This window comes from Artemia franciscana, chromosome 3 (genome assembly GCF_032884065.1).
Source record: "Artemia franciscana chromosome 3, ASM3288406v1, whole genome shotgun sequence".
NCBI classification, from domain to species: Eukaryota; Metazoa; Arthropoda; class Branchiopoda; order Anostraca; family Artemiidae; genus Artemia; species Artemia franciscana.
Window position 1 is genome coordinate 42,874,146 of NC_088865.1, and position 19,145 is coordinate 42,893,290.

General features: G+C 34.5%; 1 protein-coding gene across 1 annotated transcript; it reads right to left on the reverse strand.

Moving 5' to 3' along the window:
* Nucleotides 1-393: 393 nt before the first annotated feature.
* LOC136025285 (uncharacterized) lies at nt 394-13,771 on the reverse strand. Its single transcript, XM_065701171.1, has 3 exons — nt 13,611-13,771; nt 7,516-7,660; nt 394-1,871 (listed from the first exon to the last, which is right to left on the reverse strand). The coding sequence occupies exons 1-3, from the start codon at nt 13,687-13,689 to the stop codon at nt 1,595-1,597; spliced, it is 501 nt and encodes a 166-aa protein (XP_065557243.1). The 5' UTR covers nt 13,690-13,771; the 3' UTR covers nt 394-1,594.
* Between the last annotated feature and the right edge of the window lie 5,374 nt (nt 13,772-19,145).

Genomic DNA, 19,145 nt, shown 5'->3' on the forward strand with positions numbered 1-19,145 from the left:
AATTTCCTAGCAAATAAAAAATTACACTTTAGCGTAAAAAGATGGGAGAGGGCCGCTTCTGAAATTAGGAATAAATTAAGTTCATTAAGCATTAACACCCTTTAACGTTTCGAGAAAATTCCTTTCTATTATTTCTAATCCTTTCTATGATTTACTTTACAATGGTAGTATCTGATCCTTTCTATGGTTTTCTGAATAACAACACTGGAGGGATAGAAGAACAGACAAGGAGAAAAAAAAGAGGATAAGGTAAAGCTGTACTGACCAATGCAACAAATTTGTAAAATAACCTCTGCAAATTTAAATTGCAGAATCTTCAAAAAGCTCCTTTTCAATTCGATTAAAACATATCACAATATCTTTTCTTTGGGTGATTCAAGAAACAAAAAAAAATCAATATAAAACAGTTTATTTACTTGGCAGTTGTTCAAAATCTATCACATATGTGGTAAAGTACAAATTCATAAAATAAATAAGAGACTCCCTTTCACCTATTCCCAATTACAGTTTACAATCTACAAAACTTGTGCATCTATAAATAGCTGTATGCCATTTGGACCAGCGGCCGGTGAACTATTTGACCATAAGCAAAATAGCAACAAAAACAGCTGAACTAAAAAAGACTGAAAAAGTACAAAATAACATCAGCATAAAACTAAAAGATATAGAGAAAGATATGGGAGACGGAAAATGGAGAGAAATAAAGATCAGGAATGATAATGAGAGGCACTGATATAGTCATAAAAGGAGAGATTGGGACGGAGAGAGAGATCCGTTATATATTCAATTTCCCCATTGTTCGAATTAGCTAAAGTAGAAAACTTAAAAACTTTTTTTTCTGGTATTAAGTCTCCCTTTCTTAAAAAGCTGCTTATGAGTCTTAATAAAATAGATAAACATCTCAATGTTTTAAGAAAAACAAATCTCGACATAACATTGTCTGTTTTGCACTTGGAAGAAATCCCTCCACCTATTTAAATACTCTCACGGTATGAATAACTGACAGCTAAGCTGCATGACCTCAAATTAAACCTTCGTTGAAAAAAGAAAGAAAAGAATCGCAACAGTATCAACAACAAAATTAAATCTAACCATCAATAACGTAAACAAATTTAATAATAGACATGTTGATTGATAAATCAAGCAGATTTAGAACAATTTTACCGAGATTAGATTAAGTTCACACTGGAAACGATTTAGGTCAAAGGAGAATGTGAATAAGATTGTACGATTTTTTGCTTCTTGCGACTGTAGTCCTTTTTATAGTAATATCGTTTGGCTATTCCAAGCAAGAATTTTTATTTTACACAACTAATATTTTACTTTGGTATTTTAAATAAAATGATTTTTTGATTTCGTTACATTTTACGTGACTTATGCTTGTGTTCATAATCTTATGGTAAAATTAATGTATCAAATTCTTTAAATCTGATTTTACCCGAAGACTCACTAACACATATGAAAATAGACAACATACTCTGAATGAATGGATAGCAATGCTTGTTCACTGTTCTGTTGTTAGTCTTCCTTGAAAATGTTAGCAATATCACAACCTCACAAATAATAAAGTAAGGATCTGTAGTCATGAATCACATTAGCAAAGTTCTGCTGCAATTTTACTATACAGTAATTGAAATCCTCCAAGCCAGATGTGAACAAGCTTTGAAACAAACATAGCACCATAGCCAGCACCTTTCAGTCGCGCCCAGTGCGATAAGGGGTTAGGGTAGGTTTGATTGCTGGTGTCAATAACTTGTGCCGTTAAAACAATAATGGTCCCAAGTGATTCCAAAAGATCTTGGAAGTAAAAGGTCCGATCATCAGCCAAAACTTTTATTATCCAAGGGGGAGAAGGCCATTCTTCATTTCGACTAAAAAAAAACAAAATAAATATGAGGAATAAATTTTAAAATAGACCTGTACTTTAAATCAGGACTACCCTTCCTTGAAGTTTTCCCTGAGACTTTGGAATTTCACTCAGAAGTTTTGAATCTTTGGACAGTATTGTACTAATCACAAATACATTGCTATTACTTAGTATCGTTTGTACGTTTTGTATCTCCTCTTCAATCGCCAAAAAAACGGCAAAATTATGTTTTTGTTGGAATCATTTTAATTTGTTGAAAACCTCTCTATTGGTGTTTAATAATTTAAAAAAAAGTCTTTGCAAAGGTGATGAAAGATCAAAGTTCTGCGGATAACTTACTGCCAGATAAAATCTTCATTCAAAAATCTCATAATAATCTAATTTAAAAAGAACTTTTTCCACAAAGCAGTTAAAAGAAAAGTACAGAGCTCCATTAAGCCAAAAATTTGCAAAAATAAAATCAAATAACCGTCAAAGCGTAAGATTGCAACAAATCACCATCAATAAATACGTGAATAAATCTTGTAAGGTATTTAAGTAAATACTTTACAATAAATTACCTAGTAACACTCAAAACAAGGGGAAGAACATAGGTTGAATTTTACAGAAAACAAAATATATTTTAAATGTTTTCAATTTTATAATTTTAATAAATCAAAAATTATTAAAACTCTAACAAATAAATATTCGTATATGTATGTTAGACTGTCAAACCATATTTCTTTTCTTGGTAATTTTTCATATTAGATGGTTAATTTGATTGGAGACTGAAATTAGAGAGCAAGAACTAAGTATTAATAAAATCAGAGAGATCTGAAGTGCCACTAAGCTCAGTCTACTCAGTCCGATAAATCCAATGCACATGGGGAGACATAGGACAGCCATCCTTCTGCCAAGGTCTAATTATTTCAAGAGGGAAACTTTTGAATCTCAACGCAAAGAAAACTGGTTTTGGGTTAGTTTATTCTACCTGTAGAACCTTACCCCCCCCCCCCCCACAGAATGAAAATGAGAATCTCTCATCAAGATTGATTTTATTTCGCAGCCCAGAATGTTTTGACACAAAAATAAGGCATAAAACTAAGTCGTTGACATAGCTGATGAGGATACCGACACACTTGAAGAAATACTAAGTAGCGTTCAATAAGGTAATCAAAAGGAGAAACTAGCGATAACTATCAAACAGTTCGTGGTAACAAACTGTAGTAAGGAGCGATCCGGTTCAATAGTAACCAAAACTCTAAAAAATTGAATTTTAATATCAATAGCTACATCAAAAGAATCGCATTTTAATGCTGATTTTAAATATATAAGTTTCATCAAGTTTAGTCTTAGCCATCAAAAGTTACGAGCCTGAGAAAATTTGCCTTATTTAGGAAAATAGGGGGAAACACCCCCTAAAAGTCGTAGGATCTTAACGAAAATGACACCATCAGATTCAGCGTATCAGAGAACCCTACTATAGAAGTTTCAAGCTCCTATCTACAAAAATGTGGAATTTTGCATTTTTTGCCCGAAGACAAATCACGGGTGCGTGTTTATTTGTTTGTTTTTTTTTTTGTTTTTTTTTTTTTTTTTTTCCCAGGGGTCATCGTATCGACCAAGTGGTCCTAGAATGTCGCAAGAGGGCTCATTCTAACGGAAATGAAAAGTTCTAGTGCCCTTTTTAAGTGACCAAAAAAATTGGAGGGCATCTAGGCCCCCTCCCACGCTCATTTTTTTCCCAAAGTCAACGGATCAAAATTTTGAGATAGCCATTTTGTTTAGCATAGTCGAAAATCATAATAACTATGATTTTTGGGGATGACTTGCTCCCCCACAGCCCCTGGGGGAGGGGTTGCAAGTTACAAGCTTCAACCAGTGTTTACATATAATAATGGTTATTGGAAAGTGTACAGACGTTTTCAGGGGGATTTTTTTGGTTTTGGGGGTAGGGTTGAGGGAGGGGGCTATGTGGGAGGATCTTTCCTTGGAGAAATATGCCATGGGGGAAAAAAATTCAATGAAAAGGGCGCAGGACGAATCTGGTCACGTTAGAAAAAAATGTCAAATTAAGAGCTTAATATACAATGCTGGGTGTTCGGAGCCTCTCTATTATGGAGTATAATTTGAAAATAACACAACTATACGAGCGATAAAACATGTATACCACAACCATAACTCAACTAACGAAAGAACTGCTAAGAGATAACACAACTATAAAGCGAAAACAGGTGAAAACTAACGGGAAAATAAACGAACTAAGAGGTGGAAGGGGCCCAGAGAAAAAATATAATCCTTTTTCAATTTTGAGCCTAACTTCCGCAAAGGAGTAATAATGTCAGAAGCCCCGAAATACCGAATTATTTTCTTTTCAAACACTTCGTGGTAAGGAACTGTAGTAAGGGGCGACCCGGCTCAATAGTAAACGAGACTCTAAAAAACGGAATTTTGATGCTAAAAGATACATCAAAAGATTCAAATTTTTACGCTGATTCTAAATATTAAGTTTCAATTAATTTAGTCTTTGTCATCAATTTGCCCTATTTTGGAAAAAAGGGGGAAACATCCATTAAAAGTCACAGAATCTTAACGAAAATCACACTATCGCATTCGGTATATCAGAGAACTCTATAGCAAAAATTTCAAGCTCCTATCTAAAAAATGTGGAATTTTGTATTTTTTGCCAGAAGACAAATCACGGGTGCTTGTTTATTTATTTGTTTTTTTTTTTTTTTTTTCCCAGGGGTCATCTTATCGACCAAGTGGTCCTAGGATGTCGCGAGAGGGCTCATTCTAACGGAAATGAGAAGTTCTAGTGCCCTTTTTAAGTGACCAAAAAATTGGAGGGCAAATAGGCCCCCTCCCATGCTCATTTTTTTCCAAAAGTCAACAGATTAAAATTTTAAGATAGCCATTTTGTTCAACATAGTCGAAAACCATAATAACCATGTCTTTGGGAATGACTTACTCCCCCACAATCCCTGAGGGAGGGGCTGCAAGTTACAAACTTTGACCAGTGTTTACATATAGTAATGGTTATTGGGAAGTGTACAGACGTTTTCATGGGGATTTTTTGGTTTGGGGGTGGGGTTGATGGGAGAGGGCTTTGTGGGAGGATCTTTCCTTTGAGGAATATGTCATGGGGGAAGAAAAATTCAATGAAAAGGGCGCAGGATTTTCTAGCATTACTATAAAAAAAACAATGAAAAAATAAACATGAAAACGTTTTTTCAAATGAAAGTAAGGAATAGCATTGAAATTTAAAACGAACAGAGATTATTACGCATATGAGGGGTTCTAAAAATACTTTAGCATAAAGAGCGAGGTATTTAGGAGGAGATAAATACCTCGCTCTTTATGCTAAAATATTTTTAGTGATTTCAACTATTTATTCTACGGCCTTTTTGATTCAGGGGTCATTCTTAAAGAATTGGGACAAAACTTACGATTTAGTGTAAAGAGCGAGGTATTAACGAGGGTACAAACCCCCTCGTACACATAATAAAAATATAAGAATATAAAAGTTTGTTACGTAAGTTAATTCTTAAGTTACGTATATTTTTTACTAATAAAAACGTTCGTTGAATATTAAAAGTTCTAGTAGCCTTTTAAAGTAACCGAAAAATTGGAGGGCAGCTAGGCCTCCTTCCCCACTCCTTATTTCTCAAAATCGTCTGATCAAAACTAAGAGAAAGCAATTTAGCCAAAAAAAATTAATAAGCAAATTTCATTTTAATAATTTTATGTGCGGAGAGCCAAAATCAAACATGCATTAATTCAAAAACATTCAGAAATTAAATAAGAAAAACTAGTTTTTTTTAACTGAAAGTAAGGAGCGACATTAAAACTTAAAACGAACAGAAATTACTCCGTATATGAAATGGGTTGTCCCCTCCGCAGTCCCACGCTCTTTACGCTAAAGTTTTTAATTGTTTTAAAAAGTAGAATTGTGGCAAAGAGTCAAACTTTAGCGTAAAGAGTGAAACAAAGAGTCAAACTTTAGCGTAGCGGAGGGGACGACCCATTTCATATACGGAGTAATTTCTGTTCGTTTTAAGTTTTAATGTCGCTCCTTACTTTCAGTTAAAAAAAACTAGTTTTTTTTATTTAATATGGAAGAAGGTTAGGCACTCCTGTTGGCAAGAAATGTATAAAAAAGACATGCATGAGTTCAGAATATCCTTAGTAACTCTACTAGTGAAATTGATTGACTCTTCAGACGATTCCCTCCTATTACACAGTGCCTCCTCAATTTACGGCTATGTGGCAAATATGGAAAGAATTTCGTGTTAATACACCATACTCATATTAATACAAAGAAGCATGAAGAAGCGGAGCAAAACAAAAGAAAAGAGAAATTAAAGACGAAAACAAATCAACCGAACATAATAATCACTAAATACAAACAAATCACACTTCAACTATCAAGCAAAAAAGTCGCTGGGAAATCAAATAATAGTGCCCTGTGTTTCACGAGAGCTTGTTTTTCAAAATTCGGCATGAACTCAACAGGATCAGGTATATGATACTTTTCTAGCAGACCAGTGTTACGGAGGTAAAGTGGCAGACCAAGCAGAAACTTTAAATATTTGCAAAAGCCTGAACGGATTCGCAACATATCCGAATTCGATAGCCAATGCCAAACGGGTGAGATGTAGTGAGCAAAGGGAAGAGCGACGGCACGATACAACCTAGCAAGAATATGCTTATTAAATTTAAACTTCAGAGCTGCAAGTTTAGCATACCCAGACCGAAAACCCGACAGAACCTGGTCAACAAAAAGAGCACGCGAGCTTCTGAGGTCGCTTCCATATGTGATACCTAGGTACTTCAACTTGCGGCTTGGAAGTACTACTTGCCCTGCAACGGTAACACGGGTAGCCTCGCGACGGGCAACTTCAGACGGCGCACGCGGGGGTTCAAATACAAGAAATTTTACGGCTATGTGGCAAATATGGAAAGAATTTCGTGTTAATACACCATACTCATATTAATACAACCTCAATTCTGAGAAGAAAGGTTTTTTATGCCATCCTAAAGACAAAACTTACGTCAGTCCTCCCACAGGAGTTCTAATTTCGTTTGGAGGGTTTTTTATTTTAACCCTGAATGGTAGGCATCAAATCCGTTTCTTCTCCATTTAGGTATTGATATAGCTCTTTCATTACCTTTGACAATCATTCTTTTTTGTGGAAGCCTTTTTTTTAAATTAAATAATAGCATAAACTCTGACACGAACGATTATTTTTAGAATTTTGAGTAATTTTTTTCCTTTTAGCAGTAAGCATTGGCCTAAATTAAGCTGATTGGGTTGATGAAAGAGTGTTGAAGGGGTTTTAGACAAACTGTAAAGTATAAGTATGAATAAACGATTTACATATGTCCATTTAGCAAACAGTGAAAAATTTTGATTACAAGATTCGATTCTACCACTTTACAAACTTCAACCACGAAAGCCTTTTTAAAGTTTTTAAGAAGTCAGCACGCTTAGTCTCCTCAGTGAACCACGGGAAGAATTAAAAACTTGAGTTTAGATGGTTTTCCTCTTTCCCAGTCTTGTTTTTGCTTTTTTTACTTGGTCCAAAAAAAAATTCTTACATTCAATCACAGTGAAAAAGGTTCATCCTCATTATTGTCAAAATTATTGTCAAATATCCTAATATTACCTTTCCATCTTTGTTTGTTTGTCTTTTTTCTTCTTTATTGGTCGAAGCAAATCTGAGCTAAACAATGCCCGTCGATTTCTTGCTTGTTCGTAGCCATTATAACCGAAATCTTGAAGCAGCTTGCAGTTTTTTGATTTTTCTGGACCTAAAATAACATATAAATGAAAATAAGAAAATCTGCGTAACTGATAGTTATTATAGGTTTTCAATGAAGTACTTCCTCACAGAGAAAAGTGTTCCAAGAATTTTTATATTCATCTTTAGAAAGTCAAAATGCCAAAAAAGTGTTGTTTTTTTTGCCAAAAAAGTGTTGTTTATAACCGAAATCTTGAAGCAGCTTGCAGTTTTTTGATTTTTCTGGACCTAAAATAACATATAAATGAAAATAAGAAAATCTGCGTAACTGATAGTTATTATAGGTTTTCAATGAAGTACTTCCTCACAGAGAGAAGTGTTCCAAGAATTTTTATGTTCATCATTAGAAAGTCAAAATGCCAAAAAATCGTTGTTTTTTTGCCAAAAAAGTGTTGTTTATAACCGAAATCTTGAAGCAGCTTGCAGTTTTTTGATTTTTCTGGACCTAAAATAACATATAACTGAAAATAAGAAAATCTGCGTAACTGATAGTTATTATAGGTTTTCATTGAAGTACTTCCTCACAGAGTGAAGTGTTCCAAGAATTTTTATATTCATCTTTAGAAAGTCAAAATGTCAAAAAAAGTTTTGTTTTTTTTGCCAAAAAAGTGTTGTTTATAACCGAAATCTTGAAGCAGCTTGCAGTTTTTTGATTTTTCTGGACCTAAAATAACATATAAATGAAAATAAGAAAATCTGCGTAACTGATAGTTATTATAGGTTTTCAATGAAGTACTTCCTCACAGAGAGAAGTGTTCCAAGAATTTTTATGTTCATCTTTAGAAAGTCAAAATGCCAAAAAATCGTTGGTTTTTTTTGCCAAAAAAGTGTTGTTTATAACCGAAATCTTGAAGCAGCTTGCAGTTTTTTGATTTTTCTGGACCTAAAATAACATATAAATGAAAATAAGATAATCTACATAACTGATAGTTATTGTAAGTTTTCATTGAATGACTTCCTCATAGAGAAAAATGTTCCAAGAATTTTTATGTTCCATCTTTAGAAAGTCAAAATGCCAAAAAAGGGTTCTTTTTTTTACAAAATAATGACTGCTTGATGAAGAATTGTACTTTCATTATCTTTACCAACCCTTCTCACTCAGAGAGGCAGCTAATACACTATGTTATCTTCTGAGGTAAAACTAATTCGAGGATTTTTGCAATAATCCCTTTTTTGAAAGGATTTTCCTATTCTTCCCAAAAGGACATTTACTGAAGAAAAAACATAGTTTTTGATAGAAGTAAAGATTAAAGTTGGAGCTTAAGACAAACCAATATTATTGCTTTGTAGCCAGTGAACATACATCTTGAAAACTAGCTCAAATATAACGGCTCATGATATTTTCCTGTATTGGCAGACTTTCATAAACTAAGGCTTTAATGAGAAAACAAACAAGAAAAAAACATGATTTTTGTCTAGTTGAACAATTAGCACTTTAGATTTTTAGTTATGGTAGAAAAGTAAGGTATTTTCGGATGTTTTATATTATTTGATTTTTGGATTTTTGTGAAGCTTTTCCTCACTCTGGCAGCTCACCCCCGGAAATCTCATAATTGACAGGCCCTTTCACCATAGGCTATTGGGAACCATGTTACCCCAAATGCATAGTTGGATCTTTCAACTATGGCGAACGAGATGGCAATTCCAATATTTTAATCAGATGACTTTTCTGAAAAAAGGAGTGTTGGAGGGGGGCTAGCTGCACCCCAATCTTTTTGGTTATTTATAAAGGAAACTAGAACTTTTGATTTTCCGTTCGAATGTGGACTCTTTTGATCTTCTAGGGTAATTAGTTCGATATGATCACTCCTCGAAAAGAAATTTTGATTAGAAATTTTGATTAGGATTCTTTGAATTTTTGGGGGTGTTTCTCCCCTTATTTGAAACTCAGGCAATTTTTCTCAGACTTCTAGCTTTAATAAGTAACATTCACCTTAATTAATCTTATATATTCGGAATCGGCATAAAAGTCAATTTAATTCTTTTTATTTATCTAATGATATCAATATTCAGTTTTTTAGAGTTTTGGTTACTATTGAGATGTGTCAGTCCTTACTCAAAGTTTGTTATCAAGAACTGTTTGATAATGAGCTCCTGACTTAACATTATATAAATATTTGGCCTTTCCGATCATGATTGTGCCTAAATGACTATCTCTTACGGGTGAGATACAAATACAAAAATTTAAAATGTACAGTATAAAATCACATATATAAAATATAAAACTGAAATATGTTTATAAAGGCTGAAACTCCTAGCGTAGTCTTTGAATGTTTAAGATTGGATGATAGATTTTCATTAAGGATATCTAATTTCAATGTATAATCTAAGGTTAAAAAAATTCAGTGTAATAAATATTGGCGAGTAATCATAGACTTTAAAGAGATTTAAATAAAAAATTATTTCTATGCATACACAGCTAGCAAAATTTTTCTGTTGAGAATTATTACTTCTATTGACAATTTCCTATGTAATTAATGTTCTTTACTACGAACTGTTTGATTCAACAAGTAAATTAAGCACAAAAAAATAATTGTCGACATAAACTAAGGAGAAAAATTAAAACTTAATACTAACAGAAATATTCTGTATATCGGGGAGGGGGGGTGTTACCACCCCCTGAATACCCCTCTCAGCAAGCTAATGTTCCTAGGAACTTAAAAAAAAGAAAGATCCTAATTTTAAATTATACGACCTTTCTGTTTCAGGAATCGTTCTTAAAGGATTGAGACAAAAGGTCAATCTTCCACGTAAAGAGTGGAGTACTGAAGAGGAGGTAGCCACTCTCATATACGGAATAATTTCTTTTTGTTTTGTGCTCTAATGTTGATCATTCTTCCAGTAGAAAAAAACTTATTTTTATTTATTTAATTTCTAATCTTATTTCAAATAATGCCGGAACATTTCATACCCAAGAAAAATTTTCATAGAAAGTTTCTTCTAACGTAAAATCTTTCAGCCGGAAAACTACCCCGGACAATTCTATCCTTGCTGTAAATTCCCCCAAGAAAATTCTCGCTTACGATTCCACCTGAAAAACACTCCTTAGTATAATTTCATTTGAAAAAAAAATGGTTTCATGTAATTTCTAATCCTTTTTAAGGCCACGAGGGAATCTTTTTTGTGCGGAAGATATCTCTTGGAAATCCCTAACCCAGAATAAACATTTCCCCTCAGAAAATTTGCCCACGGAAAATTTTTTTGTGATGATTTTCCATGAAAAATTTCTCCCAAACCCCCCCCTCCCTACGTAAAAATCCCCAAGAAAACTCAAACTTCCTTAAAAATCAATCCCAGAAAATTTCCCCAAAGCATCTCACATTTAAAATAGGGATACCACAGAGAAAGTAAGACAAGTAAAACAAATTTCGTAAATAAATTGTGGCCAAATCCCCCGTGTAAAATTTCTCCTGGAAAGTTCATCCAAAGAAACTTCCATCCCTTTGGGAAATTTTCCCCAAAGAAAAACAATCCCAGAAAATCTTCCTGTAAAAAAATTTAGTGTATTTCCCTACAACAGATACTATATGTAAATAAAGAGCAAATTTCATAGCTTGCCGCCCTTCCTCCACTGGTTCTGGGGCGTCATCTTCAAATATATACTTGTTGTACATTTCAACTATTCTAAGCAAAATGGCCATTTAAAAATTTTGATCAGACGAATTTTTGAAAAGGTGTTGAAGGGGGCTAGTTACCATCCAATTTTTTCTTTCACTTAAAAGGGGACTAGAGATCTGGATTTCCGTTCAAATAAGTTCTCAAACGAGATTTTAGAACCATTGGCTAGATACAATTATTAACAAAAAAAAAAAAAAAAAAAAAAAAAAAAAAAAAAAAAAAAAAAAAAAAAAAAAAAAAACTTGATCGGTTTTCTGGCAAAAATAGAAAATTCCTCATTTGTGCAGAATTGAGCTTGGAACCTATACAATACGGTTCTCTAATGCGATGAATTTGACGGTGTCATTTTAATTAAAATGTTTTGATATTTAGCAGGTGTGATGAATTTGACGGTGTCATTTTCATTAAAATATTCTGATATTTCCCCTTTCTTAGAAATTTGGCAAATTTTCTCAGGCTCGTAGGCTTTGATGGGTAACACTAAACTTATTGAATATTACATATTTAGAACCATCATAATAAGTCAATTCTTCGGATAAATCTTTTGAAATCAAATTGTCATTTTTTAGAGTTTCGGTTACTTTTGAGCTCCGTCACTCCTTACTTACAGTTTGTTACGCCGAGCTGCTTTATTATAAATTCCACAATTAAACAGTTCGTTGTACAGAACTCTAAGTATGGAACCACTCGACCCAATAGTAACTGAAAGTGTAAGAAACAGATTTTGGGAAACAATAGATGTATCTGAAGATTTTGCTTTTTATCTTCATTAAATAAACAAAAAGATTACATTTTTTAACTGAAATTAAGGATAATCATTAAAATTCAAATGAACAGAAATTATTACATACATGGCAGGGGGGGGAGTAGCTCCTTCTGAACACCTCGCTCTTTACGCTAAAGTTTTTTAGTGCTTAAAAAAACTTCTTATCTTTTTAATTAAACGAACAGAGTTTCGGAAGTTGTGTTAAAGGAAGTGGAACAAAATTCAAACTTTAACGTAAAGAGCTAGGCGTTAAGGAGAGGCACCCCCGTCATATACGTAGTAATTCCTGTTCGTTTTAAGTTTTAATGCTGCTCCTTACTTTCAGTTGAAAAAACTTTTTTTAAATTAATTTCTAATTGTTTTTTAAGTAGTGCCAGTAAATCCGCCTCCACCTCGGATTGATTCTCTAGTCAATTCAATCCTGGTAAAAAGTTATCTAGGACAATTACACTTAACGTCTCCACGCATAAAACTAAGTTGGCAGTGAGAAAGCAAGACATAAGAAGAATATCGTATAGGATTCTGGTTTTTTCACCTAATGTAAAATTTCCCTTGAAAAATTCACCACCTGAAAACTCCCCTTCCCACGGATAATTATCCCCATGGAAAATGCCACCTGCAGGCAGTGGGGTTGGCTCTGTATTCTATATTTATTCAAGAAGGAGTGATAAAACTAAAAAAAAAACCTCAAACGAGGCTAATTAAATAAATATAGAATATAAACCTCACCCCGCTGCCCACGGGCTCATGGACCAATACGCTTCGCTCTTTAGGTAATGTTTCCTATAAGCAGGCCCACTTAACTCATTTATAGTGTGCCTCATGGACGAGGATGGTCAACGAAAATGGATGCGCTCCTAGAGTTAGCATTTCTAAGTGCTATAGTATGGAAACTATGCTGCTTCACAGCATAGTTTCCAGTTTAGACAGCTGTTGACGAAACTAAACATTTACCTAAATTTTCGTTGTTGGTATTATTGACAGTGTTTTTGATGTAATCTCAAAAGTATAAAAGCTGATGGAAGAAGGTGTAGAATGCTTGGTTTATGCTATTTTAAGCCTTTTTTATACCCAAAAACTAGAAATATTTGGTCATTTTCAAAAGCTCAAAAGGCTTAAATTTGAATTTCCGATAAAAGTGATTACTATATTCGTAAAGAGTTTAAAAAACACATCAAGTGGTATGTTCACTCTATTCGTAAGTCAATAATATGAACAACGAAAAATTTACCACATCTATTTTGCTAAATCTATTTGTAACACAAGGATGGGGAAACCTATAAAAATGTCGAGTGAAAGCAACACTTTGCTAAGTACACACATAATTCCATGAAGACTAGAGGAAATTTATGAACCCCCGTGTCTCTCTCCAAAATGATACCGTTGCTAGAAACAATTCATTAGTTGTTTCAAACTGTTCCTCTTTTGTTTTCTTTATAGCAAAGATTTTTCGAAAAAACAAATCTACGGGTATAGAAATGGTCTTTGAATAGTCTCCAAGGGTATATGTCCCTGTGACCAAAATACCTAAACCTGCTTTATTTCATTTTCTATAAAAAAGTAAATATAGACATACCTAATGCCCATTCTGGACCTGCCCACAAGATAATATAGTAATAGAGTATGGGAGGTATCCCGAGAGATGTCAGATTCATTGTTTGACACTTGGGTTAAATGGTCAGTTGCGACTGATCTGTTCCAGCTCTTGTTGCTTGTGCCGCTTGGTATTGACTATTGCGTAACAGATTGAAGTGAGCAGACTAATGACCCAGTTCTTCGTCCAGAAATGGGCAATGTTTTAAGCAACTCAACATGACTGGTTTTATTTCATTGATTATGTACAAGTATCGAGCAGACCTTAGCTGGGGAGGAGGGCTGTGAACTATATACTGTCCAGCAATATAATTCAACATAAATGTAATACATGGAAATAGTGCCTCTAAACAGTATATTTTTTCAACAACTCAAAAACATCATACATTAAAACTTAAAACGAACAGAAATTATTCTGTATATGAAAGGGGTTATCCCCTTCGCAACTCCCCGCTCTTTACGCTAAAGTTTGACTTTTTGTCACAACTCTACTTTTTAAACAATAAAAAACAACTTTAGCGTAAAGAGCGAGGCGTTTAGGAGAGGACAACCCCTTTCATATATGGAATAATTTCTGTTCGTTTTAAGTTTTAATGTTGCTCCTTACTCACAGTTAAAAAAAAACTTAGTTTTTTTTATTTAAATTCTAAACGTTTTAGAATTAATGTCTTTTGATTTCGGCTCACCGCAAATGAATAAATAAAACAAAATTTTCATATTAATATATTTCTTTTCTAAATGGCCTTCTCATAGTTTTTATCCGATGATGTTGAAAAAAAGGGGCAGGGGAGGAGGCCTAGTTGCCCTCCAATTTTTTGCTACTAAAAAATACAACTAGATTTTTTTATTTTTTTACGAACGTTTGTTAGTAATAAACATGCGTACCTTACGAATTAGCTTACGTAACGAACTTCTATATTTGTGTATTTTTATTATGAATATTAAGGGGTTTACCCCCTCTTCAATACCTCGCTCTTTACACTAAAGCTTGAATTTTGTATCAAATGTTTAAGAATGACCCCTGAATCACAAAGGCCGTAGAATAAATAGTTGAAATTACTAAAATACTTTAGCGTAAAGAGCAAGAGATTGTGGAGGAGACGAACCCCCTTATATGCGTAATATTTTATATTTGTTTTAAGTTTTAATGCTGCTCATTTCTTCCAGTTGAAAAAAATTAATTATTTAGTTTCTCAGTGTTTTTTGTTTTAAATAATGCTAGATATTCCAGCGCCCCCTTCATGGAAATTATCTTCCTTCGTGAAAAATTCCTACATGGAAAGATCATCCCACTTAACCCCCTCTCCCCGACCCACCCCCACCCAAATGTGAGAAAGTCCCCCTGAAAATGTCTGCACACTTCATAATAACCATTACTATAAGTAAATAATGGTCAAAGTTTGCAACTTGCAGCCCCTCCCCCGGGGACTTTGGGGGATTAAGTCGTCCCAAAAGACATATTTATTAAGTTTTTGACGAAGTTGAACAGAATGGCTACCATAAAATTTTGATCCGGTGACTTTGAGGGAAAATGTGCGTGGGAGGGGGCCTAGGTGCCCTCTTACTTTTGGGCACTGAAAAAGGGTATTATAACTTTTAAATTCAGTTAGAATGAGCCCTCTTGCGACAGTCTAAGACCACGTGGTTGATACGGTCACTCATAGAAAAAAAAACAAAAAAAAAAAAAAAAACAAAAAAAACACGCACCCGTGATCTGTCTTCTGACAAAAAATTTTTGTAGATAGGAGCTTGAAACTTATACGTTAAATCTGATGTGTGATTTTCGTCAAGATTCTATGACTTTTAATGGGTGTTTTCCCCTATTTTCTAAAATAAGGCAAATTTGCTCAGACTCGTAACATTTGATCGGCAAAATTATACTTGAAGAAACTTATATATTTAAATTCAGCATTAAAATGCGATTCTTTTGATTTAACTATTTGTATCAAAATTCCGTTTTTTAGAATTTTGGTTACTATTGAGCCGGCTTGCTCCTTACTGCAAGTTCGTTACCACGAACTAATTAATGTGTACATCAGATTGATAGAAAACTGTCCTAACTGTATTTTGAAAGTTTTGGTACAACAAGGACGATTTTGGGGGGAGAAAATAACTTATGTTTACAAACCCACCAGATAAATAATTCAAAACGACCAGTAATAAAAACAGCTTTTTCAAAGAAAAACATTTCTTTTATTATGGTTAAAATATTTTATTTTTCCTAAAATATTTTTATATTTTTAATTTTATCTTAGTAGCAAATACAAATCAAAAAGGTCATGGAAACAAATTGTAAGTAGGGAGCAATACGGCTCAGTAGTATCCGAAATTCTAAAAATGAAACTTAGATACCAATAAATATATTAAAAGGATTGACTTATTGTGTTTATTCCAAATGTCGTCCAGTAACGCCTAAGGGTTGTAACTGACATTTTTGACGAAACTGAGTTAATCTGAACTTTAGACTCCTAGAACATTGTGCTACAAGTTTGCAACCACAGGGATACGTAACGTCCACTTGTTGCCGAAATTGCCAATCCCACCGTGGACGTATCTGCAAAAAGCTACTCTGCAAAGTACATCAGTTTCATCAGTTATTTGTCAGTTACGCCATTACGAATCTGGAAGTTGGGAAATACAAAATCATAATTTGGAAGGTTACGGGGCTAAACTTACCAGACTAAGTATCTGGAGATAAGAGGCTTCCACATTTTCATGTTTTTTGAAAGGTTGATCTAAAAAAAAATGCATTATGCCTGAAACCTTCCCCCTAATAGCACTTATATCCTGCATAAGTCAGTCAGGGAAACTTGTAATGGCATATCATGCCATTATCATGCATAGGGTCAAACCCTATGCTTTAAACTATATATCTTGATTGACCAAATGCCATCCTTTTGCTTTAAACCACATACCTTGAATCAGGCTGAATCAGGATTCAAGGTATGTGGTTAAAAGCAAAGGTTTCCATTTGGTTAATCAAGGTATATGATTAAAAGCATAGAGTTAGACTGTTCTATATCACTTGAAAATGGTCTAACCCTATGCCGTAAACCATATATCTTGATTGGCCAAATGCCAACACTTTGCTTTAAATCACATACCTTGAATTAGGCTGAATCAGGATTCAAGTTGTGTGGTTTAAAGCAAAGGTTTGGCATTTGGTCAATCAAGGTGTATGGTTTAAAGCATAGGGTTAGAATTTTTTCAAGTGAAAATCACACGTTTCCCTGACTGGCATAATTAGGCCTATCCGCATTTTGTTTTATAATTTTTGTGCAGTAAACTGATTAGAGTCTTGTAGTCACTTTTAATTTATTTTCTTTCCAGAATTACCTTGTTGAAGAACTTTGAATGAAACAGAACTCTCTTTCAGGAATCAGAACTCCAAAGAGGACTGCACTTTCAGAGGAAGGGCTTCGGAGGCTCATAGAAGATGACAATGACGAAGATTTATCATTTGATTTAGATGGTGATCCCAAAGACAAGGCTTGGGTGCCAGACAAGGAGGGTCCAAGCACGGACAATGAGAGAGAAAATCCCAATCAGGAAAGTTTTATTGAAGTAGACACTAGCGCTCCTGATCAAACTGATGCAACTGTTCCAGAAAGGGACTACCACAGAACTGTATGTTGTTGATAATCAGGCATTAGTTGAAAGAGGGAACACAGAACAACATCCCAAATGAAAGAAAGTGACCGATATTGACAGGAAAAAGGAACGTGCTGCCGGACAAGAATACACAGCACAGAAAACGCAAAAAGTTCTTCCAGCAAAAGAACTAAAGGAATTTAGTTGCAAATGCAAACCCGTGAGTATCTGCGTGTAAAAGTATCTACAGAAAAATTATCTTATCTTATATCTACATATGAACTTATCTTTTCACACTCCCAAAAAGGATCAATGCCATACATGCACCTGATACTACTTACTTACTAAAGGAGAAAAAAAGAATTAGGCTGAGTCATTTCAGCAGCACCAGTCAAGAGCAAAGCGTGCTCGCCAAGTTAAAAATGTGATAAAAGATGTTATCCTGAACAGTGAGGAAGGACTGAAGAGCGCTATGTTGCGGAATATGGACTTACAAAGAGTACTTGAAACTCCGAAAGCAGAGACCTGTACTATTTTTTACAAAAGAATATTAGTAGTTTCTAACATGATGATTTTTAACTTGATAACCAAAAAGGCTCACTGCAACCTTCGGGACCAGACGAAAGGGCAAAGAGGCACCAATGAAGTTGATCCGCTTATGTATAACATTCTGAATGAGTATAGGAGCTACAGGTAATTCTATTTTGTTACTGATGGCTGCAGTGGGCAGCTCAAAAACCAGTTCGTTGCCTCCGTGTTTTTATATGCTGTTCAGACACTGCATCACGTCCAAGAAATAAATCATGTATTTCTTTAAAGTGGCCATTCTCAGCAAGAAGGGGTCAGCATGCACTCATGCATCAAAAGAGCAGGCAAAACCTTACCTGTGTTTTCTATAGAAAACTGGAGAACCATCTGCCTAATAGCCAGAATCAACCCTGAGCAGTATAAGGTGCACGTGATCGATGACTACAGTTTTTGGCTGGACTTCAAGCAAACTGCTGACACTATCTTGAGAGACAGAAAATGGGCCTATAAGGCCGGCGGGGAAAGTCTGCAAGTGAAACAGAATTCGAAAAAGTGGCTCAACTAGTCGATTGAGCGGCCAACCGAGATCCATTTCAGCTATGACTAAGACTCTGACCTTTCAATCATAAAAGTGAACGAGTCGTGACTTAGAATGACACCAAAAAAAAACTCTTTGCAGCTCCTCAGTGCATACAAGGGACCGACTCCTCTTCCTCCTGCGAAATACAAAGATCTGATGGACTTATGCCATACTCTTGTAATCCCCAGGACTTTCTACGAGTACTACGTTGCTCTTCCTTCATCGGAATCAACCAGAGACGCTTTGTATGAGTCAGACGTCGAAGAGGAAGATCCGAAAGATCTTTAAGTGTATCCGTTCCAATTTGAGTTCCTTTATTCTGTTAGCTGAATGACAAAGTAAAAGCTTGAATCCTGTTGCACTTTATATGTTTGTATTAAAACTCTTATCTGACATCAGGCTAAACTCTCTGTTACAAGTAGATGTCGTATCTGCCTTGTAGGCCAATCGGTTTAACTTAGAAAAAACCTCTTTTAACCAGCGGAAAGCCTGTATTTTACATACTCAGAGTTTGACTGAACATACATTTCCTTGCTGATTCTCCCTTTGAAAACAGCTTAGCAAGCAGATTTTTTCGCATATCTCAGAAGTGAAAAAATGTCAGTTACGAACTTTAGGTGTAACAGCGACGATGTGTGAAATTTGTTAAGCTTAGTGTTACCCATAAAAGGCCAGGAGCCTGGAAATAAAAGGCCAGGAGCCATAAAAGGCCAGGAGAAAACTTGCATGATTTTTGAAAAAGGTGAATATTCCCCCTAAAAGTTAAGGAATTTTAATGAAAATAATAGCATCAGATTCAGCGTAACAGAGAACCCTAGA